The sequence below is a fragment of the Aulostomus chinensis genome, chromosome 17 (assembly GCF_037954235.1).
Source record: "Aulostomus chinensis isolate RoL2024-O1b breed Wild chromosome 17, RoL_Achi_v1.0, whole genome shotgun sequence".
NCBI lineage: Eukaryota > Metazoa > Chordata > Actinopteri > Syngnathiformes > Aulostomidae > Aulostomus > Aulostomus chinensis.
This window is the reverse complement of record NC_141336.1, coordinates 25638456-25656314: the sequence shown is the minus strand read 5'-3', so window position 1 is coordinate 25656314 and position 17859 is coordinate 25638456. Positions and strand designations below refer to the sequence as shown.

Genomic DNA, 17859 nt, shown 5'->3' with positions numbered 1-17859 from the left:
CAAAAAAGTAATGCAGCAGGGAAGAAACCCCTTTGTCTGTGTTGCTAACTGAAGCCTGCGTGTGTTTAATCATTAAACATCTGCACTGCGGTGTTTTCTGCTTGGAGCGTAATCTTAATGTCTACTGAAACGGAACACGTTGCTGTCTCTTCCTGCATACTGGAGACACGGAGAAGGAATGCAGGTGAGAAAACACATCTTAGTGAGACCAAAACTCCTACCAATGATTGGTGCTACGTGACAAAATCCACACGCGGTACTCACAAGCGTTCATGACCAGGTCCCCTCGAATTTCTGGCTTCCAGTCGTCCCAGGACGTCTCAAAGCCTTCGGCGAAGCGGATGCAGAAATTCTTGAAGTGGCCTTTGCTGACCAAGGACTCGGAGGAGCAGGCGGTGATGAGCGTGCTCTCGATGGTCAGGACCAGAGCTGAGCCGGTGTCAAAGTCTATGCTGTGGTTAGCCTTGGGGGGGAGGGCAGCGAGAGGAAAAACATGTCACCGGGGCTGCAGGGGATGAGGGAGGACAGTGACAAAGAGCCCCGATGGAAAAACGCAGCTGGCAACACTTCACTCTGCAGCCTGTTGATCCATTTATCGATCATTTTATATTTTTAGGGGATTTGGCAGAACACGTGTGAATTCATGTCAAAACTCTAAAATAATAATTTAAAGAAGGGATACGTCCGAGTGAAATGTTACCGAGCTCAGATTGTTAGGTTGCGTTTTCCTGCCCGACAGGAAAACATTCCCCCATTTCGCCTGAATTTCTGACCGCCTGTGCAACGGTGCTAAAAGAAGCCTCTGATCACCTCAGTCATAAAGGAAGGCAGATTTTAAGAGATACGTCACTCAAAGTGGGTTTTGGCTTTCAAGCAGCTTCATTTAGCTTCAAGCTAAACATGCGCGGCTGGCTCTGCATTCCGGAGTCATAAAGCAGGAATGCACAAAGGAAAAAGACCCCCGTGAGCTCCAAATACCCATAATTACTACTCAAAAGGCAAAATCCACCTTTTGGGTGACACATCGTCTTGGTGTGAGACTTGATTATGACTCAGATCAAGTTCAGAGCACAACTTTGGCACCTTCCACACAGGAATCCATGTAATTTCCTGAGGTCAGCATGCACTCCCATGACTGTATCTTTCGATGGAGAGGCAGTTCATGCTGTAGAACTTCCTCCTTATTTCCATTTTAGCAACACAGAAGCAAACTTTGAGCACCAGCTGGCTCTCTAGGTAATTACACACCCCAAGAACAAGTCAGACACCAGCTCAAGCTCCATTAGTCGTTATACCAGCTTTGTGAATAGTTACAAAGCGGTGCCACGTGTCATTTCTACAACAGCACGCGTGATGCAAACCGCAGATGATTGCTCACAGTCAGTCATTGTCCCACAACAAGCCATCACAGGAGATGTAATAAATTGTAGGTTACTTTTCGTGCTTTTTTTTGGCGGCCTACTGATGTGCTGGCCCCAGCCTCAGAGTTGCTGCCCTCCGTAGCTGCTGCTTGTCCCCTCTATGGAAATAAGTGTGACATGACAGCTGATATACGTCGACTGCAAGGACAGTCAGGAAGTCAAACAACCGACACGGTCCGTTCACGAACACACAGCGTTTCCCCTCAGAGCGCGACACGCATGAAGGTGCTGGCACGTAAACGGCACATCAATAAAATGAGCAAGTTTACCTGATAAATCTGAATCATTGCACATAAAAATATACAACTGAAACAATTATTAGACAGCGGATGATGACAAAAATCACCATCATACAACAATGCAACAATACACTTTGTGGATTCAAAACAACAGCCACAACATGGCTGCATCAGATAAGATTCACAGTGACAGCGTTCACATTCCAGTGCAACTCTGATTGGACTGGAATGCAGCTTGGATTCATGTCAGTCACTCCTGCAGCCCAGCAGTGGATACAACATGTTGGGATCCGCCCTCTACGGTGGTGGGGGGTTGCTGGGCGGCTGCAGCCTCGGTAGAGGAAACGCTGATATTATTGGTCTTCAGAAGCAAACTGGAAGTATATTTCTCAACGTGATCAATTAAAATTCAAAAATGAACGAAGACGAGGGAATGCTACCAAATATCGATGGGATTATGATATAAAATATTCCAGGGGAAAAGCAACATTATTGGGAAAACCATTTTGACCAGTGCAAGAAATAAGGTCACAGAAATATTCTCATGATTCGTCGTTATAGGCTGTCATGGGATAAAAAGTTAAAATTAAAAAGTGTAAATCCATAATTTTGACCTTTTAATCTCAAAGTGGTGACCGACTACAGGAATTTATCTATCATGTTGAATCTTTCTCATTCTTTTATGGGTGAACAGAAATGACATCATATAATTGACAATAAAAAGCCAGAAACGATTCCTGCATGTTCCATTTTTCTTGCTTCGCTACAAAAAAAAAAAAAAAAATCCAAGCTTTAACAAAGTTAACTTGACCAACTTTTAAAAACGGATGTGTGAAATGTTAGGAAGCACATCTGTCAACCCTGGAAAGAAACAGCTCGTTTTAATCAAATGGCAGTCAAAGAAGTTTAACATCCTCCAAAGATCTTAATTATCAGCCGCATGTCTTTGCATTCAGGATGAAAATAATTCATTCAACATCTGGACTTAATCATCTTGAACTAGCAGATTGTGAAGCAGCTGTAGTTTGGTACATGTTATTAATCAAGAATAACGGGTGAACTGGTGAGGGTGACGCCGTGGGCCGGCGGTTACCTGGGAGGTGTTGGTGATGGGCAGGCAGATGCCCAGGTCGTTGACGGTCAGCTGGAGGAAGAGTGTGCTGAAGGCCTGCGCTGACGTCTGCTGGATGCCTGGCAGCTTGTCCACCACCTCTTTGGTTGCCACGTGGATGTCCTTGTTGAGGGCCATCCGCTGCTCGTTCCAGTTGTCATACGCTGCCTTGTAGTTCAGCCAGAAGAGGACAGCTGCAGGAGGGGACACACACACACACACACACACACACACACACACACACACACACACACACACACACACTCTTGATGACATGTCATGCCAGAGACGATCGGGAGCAGAAGAGCAGGACAAGAAAGAACGCAGAGCAACAACCGGGTGCAGCAAATGTCACGCGCGCCGCCATGTTGGTATTTCCTGTGGTATTTACATGAGTTTCTGGCCCCCCCTTTTGTGTACCATGTTATTGTTTCTAAATAAAACCTGTCCGGCTGCTGCAGTCACAGCTGGACAAGGATGAGACTCGGGACATGGGGGACTTGCAGCTCCACCCACTGTGGAAGTGGTCAGACATCTGGGCTGATTCAGTAAACAGTCACCTCGGTCAAAGGCCACTGGCTGGGCGAACACGATCGGCCTGTTGAGGGTGATGAGGACAGCCTCCTTGTCTGAGGAGCCACTGATCTCCTCCTGTAGTGCGTTCCGCAGACCGATCCGGGTCCGGAAGTACGCCACCTGGTGGAAGTCTGAGCCAGCCTCTTCATACACCTGTAGAGTGACAGATTCCAGATATTTAGGTCAAATCCAGGACAAAACCACCAGCAGTCTGAGTCTGAGGTTTACCTGGTGTTTGACTATTTGTCCCAGCGCCAGGTTGAGATCCACTTGACATTTGCCAAACAGTTTGAGGTAACTGCTGCTCCCGCCGGGCTGAGCCTTGCATTGGATCCTGTTGGATAACTCCAGCTCGATCAGGCCCGTCTCAAAGCGCACAGCTCGCATGGAGGGGGTGGTGGCTGTCATCTGGATCCCCTGGGAACAGCAAAGTTCCACTCAAAAGCTGCTTGCTGCTTTTATGACTTGAAGTAACACGCCGTCTGGACTGAAAGCTTCACCTGGCTGCTTCTTCCTGAGTGACTGATGTTTCTGCATTTTCATAGAGACAGAGACTGAACAGGAGGTACCTTGAACATGAGGCTGAGGGAATACAGCAGGATTTTGGGCTTGTCAGCATCTGTTGAGGTGTCGTGCTCGTTCCACAGCGGGATGGGTTGTTCTCCTCCTGCATGCATAGGAAGTCTAGACGTCAACCTCAGTTCATACAGAATTTGTTCAGATTCAGGCCACACAGAGAGCAGGCCGCATCCGTCTCTGTACACAGATGGGACTCTTGTGTCCCAGTTACATTTAAATACTGTTCCCGGATGTGACAACTTGCTGTACACGATTCATTCTTTAGGTATAGTTCTATTTTCTCGGCTGGTCTGTTTCTGTGTCCTGAAGGTCGCGTCAAAGAGGAGATGCAACTAATGTGCTTGCTCCATTCAGGCCAGCTGGCTTCCACAGCATCACTTCATTCAACAAACCTTGAAACAAATCTGGAGGTGAAGAGGAAAACACACTTCTTTCTGGAAACAACGTAACTCAAGCTTTTATTAACGAGCACCATAGAGTTGTGACTGGAAAACTATGACTTGCGTGACTTCAGTAGCAGCTGCAGCTACAGAAAACTGCAGGAGACATCAGACACTAAAGGTTCTCTTCACTTTATTGACCTGGGAGGAAATCAAGGACATAGTTCTGGATAGGCGGCGTTGTTCTAGGTACATCACCTGACACCTTCTGGATGACCTCATTGACCTCCTTCATGAAGACCTTCTGCAAGAAGACCAGGTGGTTGAGCAGGTCAGTGGTCAGGTTGTGTTCAAAAGAGCCGATCTGAAACCAGAGGAGACAAGTCAGCGCGTCTTGTAGTCGGAGTAGCTGATGCTGCTGTAACAAGACCACAAAATCACAACACACATGACAGACAGGCAGGCGCTGGACGACACGCACTGGGAACAGGACCAGTTGACTTTGTAAAGATGGTGTAGGTGGGTTAGCTATAGTGAGTGCAGGTTTCATGGGTGTAACCGATTCTTAATGCCTGTCCTGGTGCATCAGCAGCGTCGCTCCTACCTCGGCCACACAGCGCAGGTAGTTCCCCTGCAGGTAGTTCCCCTGCTTGGCTGGGAAGTCGTCGCCCCCCCAGCCCTGGTCTGAGTGACTCTCATGGTCCTCCATGATGTACTCTCCTGACATGGTGACCGGGGGCAGGGTGAGGCTGGCGGACGGTGGCATGGTGGACATGTCCGCTGTGGACACCTTGGACTGGAAGCAAAGCTTGTGGTTGGGCAACTCAAAGGTGAAACTGGTTTGTGCTCCTAAAAACAGCAGGAGGAGACGTAAGTGGACTGCAGTGGAATGCAACAGTCAAAGACATCAACTGGCTGCTCGTGAAACACAAGAGACGATTAAAGGGACATAGAAGCCCCGTTCATTTCTATCCAATTCATCTGACCGTTCATCTCCTTTCAGTCTGTGGCTCCTGTATCTTGGAGCTGAGCTTATTTTCGCCTGTCTACTTGTTCAAGGTTTCAAGTTGCTGGGGGATTCAAAAAGATTTGAGGACATGGACACGTTCTCAGGAGTTCGGCTCTGGTCACTTTGCATCATCAGGTAATCCCACCTGTCATGCCGTGGCTCTTCATGCGACCCATTTTGTACTCTGCTTTCAGGGAAGGCAGCAGCGCAGCGCCGATGGTGATGCCATCCATCATGGCGCTGAACTTGAGGACAATGGGCTTCTTCTCCAGACCCTCTGGGAGCTGAGGGAACTCGTTGGCCTCGACGGGTGTCTGATTGATGCTGGACGCCTTGTCTGAGGGTTGAGGGGTGGGTGTGGGCGTGTCCTCTCTGTTGGGCGGTTGGCTGATGTGTATTGGAGGAAAAATCATTTCACTCTTTAACAATAAATAATTGTTATTGTCCAAAATGTCATCAGTGCAGCACTGGAGCTCAGCTCACTCTACTGGAAAATGAGGGAGGGGCATCACTTCTAAATTACATCAAGCAACTTGAAGTGTTCACATCAGCTAATATCAACTGGCTGAATAATCCAGCATGCTCTCGCTGATACCGGCGCATCTGTGATACCAGCCGAATAATCATTTGATGTCATCGACATGACATGAGACCAAACAGCAGCTCTGAACACGTCTACTAGCAGCAGTGTGGATGAAAAGTTTGGCTTTTATGAGATGAGATATGTACCTTGACAGACTCATTCAGGATTTTCAACACCATTTTTTCATGGGAGGTTTTGAGGAACTAAGAGGGCGGCGGCGGGTCGGACGTACGTGTTGGAGGGCTGGCGGATCAGGTCAGAGATCTGTTTGGAGAGCTGGTGCGAGCTGCGCACCATCATGCTGTGCAGCGTCGCCGGGTGCTGGGGGATGTTGATCATGATAGCTCCAACTTTGAAGACGGCGGCGTTGTTGGTCTTCAGGCCCCGCTGGGCGCTGTACAAGGCCTGAGACTTGGCGATGTTGCATTTCACCACAGTTCTGAAACACAGAGCGAATTCAAGATGACCCCAGAAGACGGACCGGTGATGTATGAACCAGATGAAATGAGGACGAGGACGTGTGAGTGAAGACCATGCAGATCCAGATGAGACGGACAGAGACTCATGGTCCGGTGTGAATGAACACGGTCATGAGTTACGATGCCTGGTCTCGGATGAGGAGGACAACATCCTGCCTGAACAACACACTTGCATGGCCTTTAAAGCGATACTTCACCTAAAAAGGGTATTCAGCTTCTCATTGCTCAAAAAATCCAAGTGTTTGCGTGTAACTGATCAGAAACTGGATTGAGAAGACGAGGGTTATAGCAGACGATGACCTGGATCATTTAGAGACTGACAGCTTTGTTCGTGTCTGTCAGTCTCTATTAGCGCTGAGCTGAACGCGCATGGCTGGTTCTTCCCACATTCCGGAATCACTAAGAAGTGATACAGGAGGGGGAAAAACTCCGTTCTGAGCTCAACTATTAGTGAGTACTTGAAAGGACAACTACACCATTTTGGTTGAAGTATCAGTTTAAACGTATTTCCCACTGTAAACAAATGCTCAGATATCAACTCTCCTCGTCAGATATTTCAGCATTTCTCTCAGAAGCAACAAAAAAGATGAATACAGAACTTGAACTACATCAAAAGGAACTTTTAACCCCTAAGTGGCCTCATGCACAGACTGAACACAGAGCGTCCTGAGGAAGCGATTATGACAGTCACTGAGTGCTGATGACGGGGGCTGACACAAATGAGGGATGTGTGATTGGGCAGCTGTGTTTGGGATTCACTAATGCACGGAGAACCCTAAAGGGAACATACAGGAACTCTTGTTTAGCTGTGCTGGTGGGAGATGTTGGGAAATCCTCCAGTCTAGTAAGCAAGTCGTAGGCAGGTGAGGAAGAAGAAGGAGAAGAAGAGCAGAGCAAGTGTGAAACAGTTCTCATGCACCACGAGGCCTCAACACAAGCAAGCTGAACAAAATCAATTCATAACCTCATAATGCAAGAAACATGGAAGCTGTTGTTGGCTACGGCTTAAAGCGACCGGTGGTTAAACCTACCAGAAACGCTTAAGGACCCCTTTGTCACTGCGAGTAGACAAGTTGCCTTTGTTTTTCTCCTGATGCGTCACGCTCAATGTCACAAACACACCAGAAAACAACAACAGCACAGAAGAAAGCAGCACCGAGGGCCATGACCGTTTCCTGTTGTTACTATTTTAGGTTTTGTTGTTTACGTCTTTTGAAATTTCCACCTGGGAACTTAGACACTCAGAGTTGTGAGTTCAACTGGAACGTTCCATTAGTTGTAGTCGCGATGAGGTCGTGCCTCTGGAGAAGTTCTTTCATAGCACAACCTTGGACTTTTAGCAGCGTTGTTCAGCAACGATGATCCTGATGAACCAAAACTGCAAGTCTCATTTCCTGATTCACTCACAGGGAGCAATGCCATTGGCTGCTCGTGGAGGAACCAGCAGGCGACCACTTCCTGCTGGACTACAAACACACCTCATTTCTAAACATGCTAACTTCCTCTTGCACTACAGAAACGTCTCATCCCGGCGGTGCTCTGATGCAGGAGCAGACATTAACAAGTTATTTACTTGTGGAATAAAGACCTTTATTGTATTTAAAGGTTTAGTTCACTCAAAAGTGAAACCTCAGTCGACTGGAGCTCCCAGGAAAAGGGATTGCAGTCACGACCCCAAAGAACTGAAGCGAGTGGTGACCAACTTTTAATGATGCAGAAAATAATTGTTTAGAAAAACATCCCTGGCTCCATGTTTTTGGCCTCTCCATGGCTGGCAGCTCCAGGCTACAGCGAGCAGGCAGGCTGAAGACATGGCGGCGTAAATGGCTTTTCTAAACGACCTGGCATGTTGAGGCTTCAGGACACTTGGATTACTTCAGACAAGCAACACCGAAAAACACTATTTTTTTTTTTTTATGTCTTCCTCGTTTCTTTCAAAATTGGTCAACATTCACTTAAATTGTTTGGTTAATGACTGCAACGCCTTTCCCACAGAAACTCAACAAGTTTTTATTTACTAAAAAAGATGCATCCAACACGCCACCAGCATGACAGCGGGTACATTGAGACTGAACTTTCATTTCTGAGTGAGCTTCCCTCTCAAGTGCCTGGTCGTCAGCTGAGTCGATCAGGCCTGCAGGTAAATCACGTGCAGCTATGCAGTTACTGTTGGTCACAGCTGAGTGTTGGTGCGTGGAACACAATCTCACTAAACGCTAGCACTCTCCTGTCTAACATGCACTTATCCAAACACATGAGCACAGCTAACAGCAGCGAAATTAGATTCAGCTTGCGTTTTATTGTTGCAGCATCTGTTACATTAACTGCTTTTCCTTGAGCAGCAGAATAGTTTTTAACTGAATCAGAAGAGCAGAGAGATGCTGCTTGAATGCATGACTATAAGCTGATTAGGGTGGTTATGTTCTGAGGAAATTGCTTTCAGTAAAAAACAAAACCTGCTATGTAAATTACCTGGCTAGAAAAGAGACGCTAATTAGTTCCCGCTGAGAGCTCGTGTTGGGGGAAACACTGAACCTTCTTCTCAGTGTAAACTCAAGGATATTCAAAGGTTCTTTGTATGATATGAAAGCTCCTCAGGCAGGTTCTGTTGCTGTGTTGATGCAGAATTATTCTGACTTCCCTCCCCGAGTTAGCCACCACTCCAAGAATAGAACCCAGGCTTCAGACATATTTTTACAATTGCATTTCGGTAACATTTCCATGACGTCTGCGAGCTGCTCCAGAACACGTTCAAGACCAGATGAAGATGTGTTTACACATGAAGAATCTTTACAGATGTGTGGCATTGATTTAACAAAATCAAGCTTTGAAGCAACAGAAACAATGTGAAGCCAGAGATGTGGTTCTGTCTACACAGGCTGCAATAAATGTGCACGACTTTGATGTGAAACGTTTACGGTCTAATGTTCTTTTCCAGGCCTGCAAATTGCCCATTTATAATCCCTGACTTTTCCAGGTTTTCCATGACTGAACACTTTTTTTGTGTCATTTCTCTCAGATGAGACAAACGATAAAGGAAGTCATTCAAGTCTGAATCGACAAACCCTTACAGGTGAAAACACAGGATCGATATATTCATAGAGTCCAAGCAGAACGACACACCCCTTTTACAAGAATTCATTTCCTTTCCAACATAAGACATGAAAGCTGTGACGTGACTGTCAATGAGCCAAGGGTCAAGAGCTGGCGTACGTACTGGATGTCGGGGGTGATGCCCTCCAGCAGGACGATGTTGACGCCTCCTATGTGAGCCGATGCACACGTCTCGGTCATTTTCTGGTGCAGGATGTCTGTCACGCAAAATGACTGAATTAAACGGATGTTTAAATAAATACTGATAAACTGCAATTCTTTTATCCGCCGAGACATACAAGAGGAGTCTCGAGCCCACAAGAATGTCTTTTCCCTCCCGCATCACTTCTTTGATTGCAGGAAGAGCCAGCCACGTATACTTAGCTTGAAGCTAACGGAGACCGGAACTAACAACAGCTAAACTGTCCAAAAACATCCGTTTACAAACTCTCCATGACGTCCGGTACAATCCAGGTCTCCTTAATCCAGTTTTATGATCAGTGGTCCACAAAAAACTTTGATTGTACATAGAAACTAACTAACTACAAAATAATTGCAGTTCAGTTTGGCATTCCTGGGAATGAGCAAGAAAGAGTTGGTTTAACTAAATACACCAGCTAGTCAGTTACTCATGCTCAGCACTGTTAGCTTCAAGCTAAATACACCTGTCTGCATTCTGTAGTGCCAAAGAAGTGGAACAGGAGGGGGGAGGTCTGTGTGAGCTCAAGACTCACATAAGTGAGTCCTTGAAAGACTTCATCGGGTTTTCTGGTGAGGGGTCGCTACCACATGCAGTCAAGACAGAACCCCGAGCCGTCTCACCCTTCATCTTCTCCTTCAGGGTGAAACTCCCGTGGATCTTCTTCAGTTCGGCCTCCATGGTCAGTCCGCCGATGTCGGCCTCCAGGTGGGTGCGGTTGACCATGCCGATACCAAACACGATGAGGGTGACGTGCTGCGGCTCGGAGCTCACCAGGCTACGCCTCCTCCCACCTGCACCTGGCGGTCTGCTGGGCGTGGTCGGGTCCTGCTGCTCATTCTCAAAGATGACCTTGCAGAGCAGCTCGGAGGGGCCGCGCCCACCTTCTGTAGGAGAATCATGTCAGAGCCAGAAACACCAGATCCATGCTGCCGATTCAAGCGTTCAAGAAGCAGGCAGAAGATATGCAAGAAATAAAGACTCAGTAAAATCAAAGTATGTAAACTATACACGTTCAACAAAATAATATCATTGGAATAAATGCAAGTGGAATGATGGAAACTGAGTGAGCTCTCATTTGTATGTGCAGGAAGAATGAATGTTTCACGTGTGCTCAGCTGTTACCTCCAACAAATACTGACATTTGTCAGCCTGAACTATTCTTTGGTGGATTTGTACTTCATACTACGATCAAGAAGTATTAACAGTATTCTCCACATCCTCCTGATACATCCTGAGAGGCTGCTTTTAGTCACTGACTGTGTTTCCACACAAACAAAAAATATAACCAGACATTTTATCAGCAAAACTAAAGAAAACACCGAAAAGCCAGGATGGAAGGAAATGTCCAGAGGACACCGAATTAACGCCGAACTTCACTTCAGCATTAAAACCAGTAGACAGAGATTAAAGGCAGCTGAGATAAGGCTGTTCTCTCTGGGATGTGTCACCCGCTGACCCCTGGAGCAGCTTGAATCCCCATCAGCCCTCTGCTCCTCAGCTCTGACCACATCAGAGTACGTGATCTACATTCTTTAGAAGTAAGGATGGTGCTGTTCCCACCTTTAAAATCATAGGAAACTTTAAATGACCAGGCTCATGCCTGGATAATGTGTAGCTGCTCTGATTATGTCTCAAAATCTCCACCTGGAGAATTTACCTGATATTAATAAGGCATCCAGGTATTTCTGGCCTATTACAGATTTTTTCTTTTGTTTGCATAAGTTACTACCTCGAAGGTAAAGTCCAAAAATGTGCTGGTGTACTTGTGACGTGGCCTCTGAGTACAGAATCAGGAGTATTTAATATGACCGAGTAAAGCATGCCATGACTACGGTAATCAACAGAACAGCAAGCACCAATTACATACGTGCTTGTTTTTTTTATAACAGAAAATGGAGTAAATAAATATGAAGGAAAATGACAAAAAGGGAGTCTTGTGACGCAGCAGCAGGAGGAGGAGGAGAGCCAGAAGCCTGCTGCTGGTCGAGACCCACCTGGAAGGCAGTTCTCTGGGGAGCTTTTCTCCAGGATGCCAGTGGGATCAGAGATGAGCGAGTAGAAGTTGAGCAGCTTGTACATGTTCTGCCAACATTCTGCTGATGGCTCGCTCTGCTCTGACACCGTGATGGAGTCCGAGTCGTCCATCTGGATGGCCATGTGATCCGCCACGTCACGGGAGCCCTTTCTTGAGACCTGAAAACGACAGCGAAGATGCCATGTCACACGTCACGGAGGATTTGTACTTCTACATAAGTAATGAACGGCTGTACTTATGCCACTAATTGTCACAGCACGCAAAAAGAAACCCAGCCAAGTGTACTTTTACTGTCCTACTGTTTACTGAGCCAGATCCCCTACTCTTGATTTAGATGTGCTGTACAGGTACACAGTACAGGTACACAGTACAAGCAGAAGGTACTGGAACGCTGTCATACATCTTTTTATGTATCATTCTAAATGGTGGTTACAATCCTGGTGAGGGTTGTGCAGAGTCCAGGCCTACTGACGACTGATTGTGTGTGTGTGTGTGTGTGTGTGTGTGTGTGTGTGTGTGTGTGTGCGTGCATTCGCTCAATGGTGGTGGTCCTCAAAGGGTTTCATCATCTACTTGCTCCATCTAGAGGTTGCGAGTGTAACTGCGTGGCAGACTGCATGATCTCATGCTCATATTTACAATTAGAAGCCTTTTCAAACCATTTCAGCTGCAGCAGATGACTTCCTGGGACTGATGGGACTAAGAGGCAGCCTGCTTGGAGCTCAATCCAGCTAAATCTACCAAAGAACATTCCTGTCACCTGAAACATGACCTGCGGGTGGTTAGTCAAGCCTCCAGACAACATCCACCAGTTTCCACTGCCTCTGTTTCTACAACCTCAGAGAGCGCAGCACAGCAAGATGGTGTCAAAATTGGATTCATTCCTGGATTTCCAGCATCATTCGTCATGTGGTGAGAAGCACGCACCCTCGTCTCATGTCCCTCTCATGTTTCTAATCTGAGTTTGCTCAGGAGCTTCTGAACCAGGGACTCCCACTGAGACGCCAGCACGAAGGTTGACAACTTCTTTATCCTTGTTACCTTTGAGGTGCGTCGCTCCGAGCGTCCCAGCGAGCTGCGTCCACGAGGCTCTCTTCTCCCCAGCGTGTCCATGCCTGATGGAGGTCCGTTAGGAGGTAATCCAGCCCCCACCCCTGCTCCTCCTCCACCTGCTCCCCCACCTCCACTCATGCCTCTCTTGCTCTTCAGGGTTTGTGTCCCGCTGCGTCCCGCCCCGTTAAGACTTCCCCGGGAGCTGCGGCTGAAGTCAGACGACCTGAAGTGGCGGTAGGGTCGGGCCTTGAAGGTGGGGGTGGGGGAGGCAGAGCCAGCAGTGTAGCGGCTCAGCTTGATGTCCGTCTGGGTTGCCTTGATGTCATCGATCATGGTGCTGAACTGGTGGATGAGGCGCACCAGGGCCATGTCCACCCGCTGGCTGATGGCCTGGCAGGCCATGGTGAAGTCACAGTGGAACGTGTTGTAGTGGCGACGGTTGAGGTCGTGGAAGGAGAGGGGGGCTGCGGTGGGACCCTGTGGAGCGCTGGTGGACTTCTCCATCACCACGGCGTTTAGACTGAAGGTCTCGATCAGCAGCGCCGGCTTGAACTCAAGAGGAGGGAGGTTGATCAGGCCCTGCCTGGAAATTCATATCATCAAGAAGACGTTGGACACTCCTGACTGCAGTGGAGATGCAACAAATCCACCTCGACAAGAAGGAACTCAGGTGTTTTCACACATCGTGATTCAAATTTACCTTTTGCCTCTCTTGTTTTTGCGTTCTTTGGAGGTGTCAGAGTCAACGATATCTGCTCGGAGACATTCCAGGTTGCCTGAAAAAGACAAGTGTTCTCCAAAATACATCTTGTAACTCAGAGGAGTGGCGTCCTGGGCCTGGATGCCGGTGTAGCTCAGCAGAGGCTTGAAAACCACCTGAGGGGGGATACACAGATACCAAGAACCAGAGTGAACATCATGATACCTGACTGGTTTGTGAAAGTCAAAATGCAAGTATTTTCAAGTACTTTCAAGTATTCACCAAATACTCAGCCCATTTTCACTGTAAAATTGATTCAAATCATACCAAATACTGGACAGATGTTTTTAGAGCACCTGAGCATCAGCCAGTTGAACAGCAGCTGGACACTGGTTCCCCTCCTCAATGTCGGCCATGTCGTCCTGGCTGGTGCTGTGCTGGGAATGCTGGGAGTGGGTCCCATCCAGGGTGTTCTGGTCGCTGGACAGCACCGTGTTGAAGTCGGATGCCGAGGGGATGGTGGGCAGGTTGCAGGTTCCACCTGTGTGCACATGTACATGAGCAGCTGATCGTCCCCTGACAAAGACGCTGCAGTGAGCGGAACAGCAGGCACAAACACCAGAGTTCAGGGGAACCTGAGCTGCTGTGCTCACTCTGAGTGGCACCTGGGGAAGCAGACGATGACAACGCTCATCATCGCCGGCTCAGATCCAGACACGGCTCACATATAAACAACGCTCCCTCTGACAAATGTGAGGGCAAGATAGATCTTCCAGCGATCCACGCTCGCGGCTCCAGTGATGAGCTGCTGGTGAGGGAGGAGTGATGTCGAGCGTGGAGCTCAGAGGCTGAATGGCTGAGAGCTGCGGTGCTGTGAAGGATGAACAGAACCTTAAGGTTCTCTAAGTTCCCGACAACACAGTGGACTGTTTTCTTTGTGGATGTGCTGCTACTTTGCATTGCTTTGATATCGACTCTGTCATTGGTGTGTTTATTCGTTCATATATTTTTATTCTGCTTCAAGTATTCCTGCTTTCTTTCACTCCAACTGGTTGAGACAGACGGTCCCTCACCAGTGCCTGCTCACGGGGAACAGTTGGGCCTCTTTACGCTAAACTGATCAGAAGAATTCAGATCTACTCTGTACGTACTTGGTTTTATTAATAAAACTATTCTTAATGTAATTTGACTGCATTTTTCTTCTTTAATTTCTCTGGTGTGAGAAGCACATTGAGGTGAACTTGACGTGTCATATAAACAAAGTTGAACTGATGAGACTTCATTCTCTGGCTCTCCCCACTCACATGTAGCACAACAGCAGAGGATCCGCGGAGTACAACGCTACCACTTGATTCCTTTTAGCCCACTTTACTCCACTACTGGATGATCATCATTTGGATAGGAAGCCCGTGTCTGTACCATTGAACAGGCCCGGGTCACAGCTGGTACCTGGCTGCTTCTCCTGTTGACGGTGGTTGAATATGTGGTCAGTTTGCCACTGCAGTTTTCAGAAAGTAATTTAGAGTCAATGCTCATCTGCAGTTTTCGAGGGGTCGCACTTACAAGGTTGCTGTTATTGACCAACTGTCAGCTGAATCATTACAACGCCCACATGTGCCCAGTAATAATAAGAGTAAGAGTCCCATAGTGTGTGTGTGCGTGCGTGTGCCTCCAGCAGCCTCCACATGTAGACTCCAGAGTTGCTGGGTCTCCATCTGGCTGTGCTGCCTGGAACAGCAGCTTGTTGAGAAGGAGCAGATGCTAAAGCTTTCATTGAACTCTTTTCTATTTGAAACAATGGGATTATTTCATGAGCAGTGCAGTGCTTCCACCGTCGGACGAGAGAAACAGAAAAATGGAAACTAGAGAAATAATAATGGCTGCATTCATGACATGGTATGTCATTGCTGGCATCACGGGGGGGGGGGGGGGGGTCAGATTCTTTTTCTTCTCCTGCATCCCCGACTCTCTCTACTTTTCCACTTCAGTGGTACTATGAGCAAGGTCAGTACACGCATCATTAATTAGCTCTAAATCATACAGTACAGGCATTTACTGAGTATCATCGATTAAAAACATGGGACTTTTTGGAAAAATCGTCTAGTAACTAGCAGTTAATCAATCCCAAACAGATCAAGACGATCATGTGATATTCACAAAGACAAACGCACTGATTGTGAGTTGTAGGCAACCATTTTACTAGCGAGACTAACAAATGACTGCACTCAGGTTTGGTAGCTAGGTCACCAACAGCACAACACCGAGGAACGAACCCTGGCCTCCTTCTGGACTGATAACGGACGGTAGCGACTGGTACTGGTAGAGCTGGACAGGAGAATCCAGAGGTTCTAGTGAAACAGTGACATGTGAAGGTAGTTTATGGAGTTCCTTGGCTGTGGAAACTATTTTACTAAATGAACTGTGAAGACATAAAAGAAAAAAAGTTAAGTATCTATTGTAACAGCATCACATCCCATTTCCAGCAGGACTGGACAGTCAGTGGCCCCCAGGTATTTAAGAGCCTTCTTCTACATGGCGGAGGAGCTTCCCAGTTAAACGCTGACCCTGAGATGACTCACCTGTCTGCAGGCTGTTGTGCTGGGAGCGGCTGACTGGTGAGTCCTGGACTGGAGCACCACCTCTGTTACCTACAGCATTAGACATCCAGTTGTAGAAGCTGACGGAGGAGGGCTCGGACAGCAGCGGGTGCTCCGTCAGCATGTCCGTCCCTGAGGACCAGAGACACGGACATAAGAGAGGAAGGGAAACAAACACAATAACAGGTCATAAAAAGGTCAAAACTGTCTTTACATAAAAGAAAACTTATCAGGAACAGCTTATTAAGAGGTACATCAATATAAAGGAAGGCCATACAAACAAGTCTTGAGCGATTTCTTAACACCAGCAACAGAAGAAGTTTGACTTTATGTGACGGAAGTGCGTCCCAAACCTTTAGTGGATAAAAATACGGTGATTTTTGTAGTTAATTTTAGGAACATTAACCTGCCAGCACCACCACATCAACAAGGGCAGTGAGGCGTGTACTCAGATGAGCAGTCCCAGGGGAGCTCCTGAAGTCTGCCTCTGCTCCAGACCCTCCAGACCGACTGGACAGACTGATTTGGACCCGACACAGATATGAGAGGGTGAGACCTCATAACTCTGATCACTCAATCTTCTTCTGGAACTCAAGCACAGTTTTCTCCTGTCTGGTGAAATAACTCAACATCTGCTAAACGCACCGACTGAAAGGATGCACACACTCTCATGTTCCCCTCAGGATCCTTTCACTTATCATCTAGCACCACCAGCTGGTCTACATCTGAACTTGTCCGCCTCTTTGATTTACGACCAAACGCCTGCCAAACCTGATATTCCCATGAACACAGTAACATTATAGCTGCTGCAGCACATCTCCACTCCTCTGTTGCACTTCACCCAAAGTACTGCAAACATACAGCCTGAACACCCCTCAGTCCTGCCTGTTTACACAAAGGTACGAATCAGGGCTTTGCTGCTGAGGCCAAGAGGTCTTGATAGGAATTACTGGTGATTTCATGTTACCAGCAAGGTTTGCTTAGATTACAGGAACCTAGAGCTTTTTTCCTTGGAAAGCAAACACACACTGTTATAAAACTGCAAAACAGAAAAAGGTCCCATGTTTCATGATCCAGGTGGGAGTGGCTGGAATAACACCTGCACGTTGCAGCCATGAGGCCCAGGTGCGAGTACCTGTGCGAGTGAGTGAGCTGCTCTTGGCGGCGGTGGCAGCTGACACTTCGTTCCTCTGTGGCGTGCCCTCCAGCAGGTTGTGCAGGCTACGGAAGCTTCCTGTGAGGTTGCTCAGGAGACTCTCCTTCCTGGGGCTGTCCTTGGCGGGCAGGCCGGCACGGCTCACGTGGGCGGGGGAGTCGGCCGCTGTGTCCCCACTGGTGTAGCTCAGAGACTGGTAGGGGTGGGAACCCTGGAGGGGGTCATATTGTGTCAAGTTTTACTCTGAAGTTGAGGTTGTAGGACTTTGACGAAGCAGCCAAACAGCTGTCACATACTCTTAGACTGAAAATACTCGCACACCACTTTCTAATTTGGCAGCAAAATTCTGCAGACTGGAGCTGATTTCAGATCCGATACCTTCTGCTCTCCAACAGCAACATCACCATCTTAACACCCCCCCACATGCAGTGCCACCTCCCTTGCTAGCAGGGTGTATCGGTGTTTATGTTCCAGGATAGGTGCCAAACTTTACATACAATCTGTTTTTTAATACACAGTATTAGATGTTTATGATGTATTTGATCTTTAGAAGTATGGAAATACATGAGAGTCTAAATATTCATTACATTTGTTCGGCACATCTGTACCCTGGATATGATTAGGAACGGGTGGGGATTTTTTTAGA

At 47.5% G+C, this 17859-nt stretch overlaps 1 protein-coding gene across 1 annotated transcript in view; it reads right to left on the bottom strand.

Annotated features, from left to right (window-relative positions):
- The window catches only part of bltp1 (bridge-like lipid transfer protein family member 1), a 68199-nt gene that overhangs the window by 16997 nt on the left and 33343 nt on the right, over nucleotides 1–17859 (bottom strand). Inside the window, exons 44-62 of the mRNA XM_086181854.1 lie at nucleotides 17193–17424; nucleotides 16040–16189; nucleotides 13817–14001; nucleotides 13461–13636; nucleotides 12749–13343; nucleotides 11667–11865; nucleotides 10293–10556; nucleotides 9595–9688; nucleotides 7168–7218; nucleotides 6131–6337; nucleotides 5461–5702; nucleotides 4911–5155; nucleotides 4565–4670; nucleotides 3917–4014; nucleotides 3576–3764; nucleotides 3332–3500; nucleotides 2754–2965; nucleotides 1436–1519; nucleotides 265–463 (exon numbers count right to left, since the gene is read on the bottom strand). Coding sequence (XP_086037980.1) covers nucleotides 265–463; nucleotides 1436–1519; nucleotides 2754–2965; nucleotides 3332–3500; nucleotides 3576–3764; nucleotides 3917–4014; nucleotides 4565–4670; nucleotides 4911–5155; nucleotides 5461–5702; nucleotides 6131–6337; nucleotides 7168–7218; nucleotides 9595–9688; nucleotides 10293–10556; nucleotides 11667–11865; nucleotides 12749–13343; nucleotides 13461–13636; nucleotides 13817–14001; nucleotides 16040–16189; nucleotides 17193–17424 — 3697 coding nt within the window. The remainder of the gene's footprint in view (nucleotides 1–264; nucleotides 464–1435; nucleotides 1520–2753; nucleotides 2966–3331; nucleotides 3501–3575; nucleotides 3765–3916; nucleotides 4015–4564; nucleotides 4671–4910; nucleotides 5156–5460; nucleotides 5703–6130; nucleotides 6338–7167; nucleotides 7219–9594; nucleotides 9689–10292; nucleotides 10557–11666; nucleotides 11866–12748; nucleotides 13344–13460; nucleotides 13637–13816; nucleotides 14002–16039; nucleotides 16190–17192; nucleotides 17425–17859) is intronic.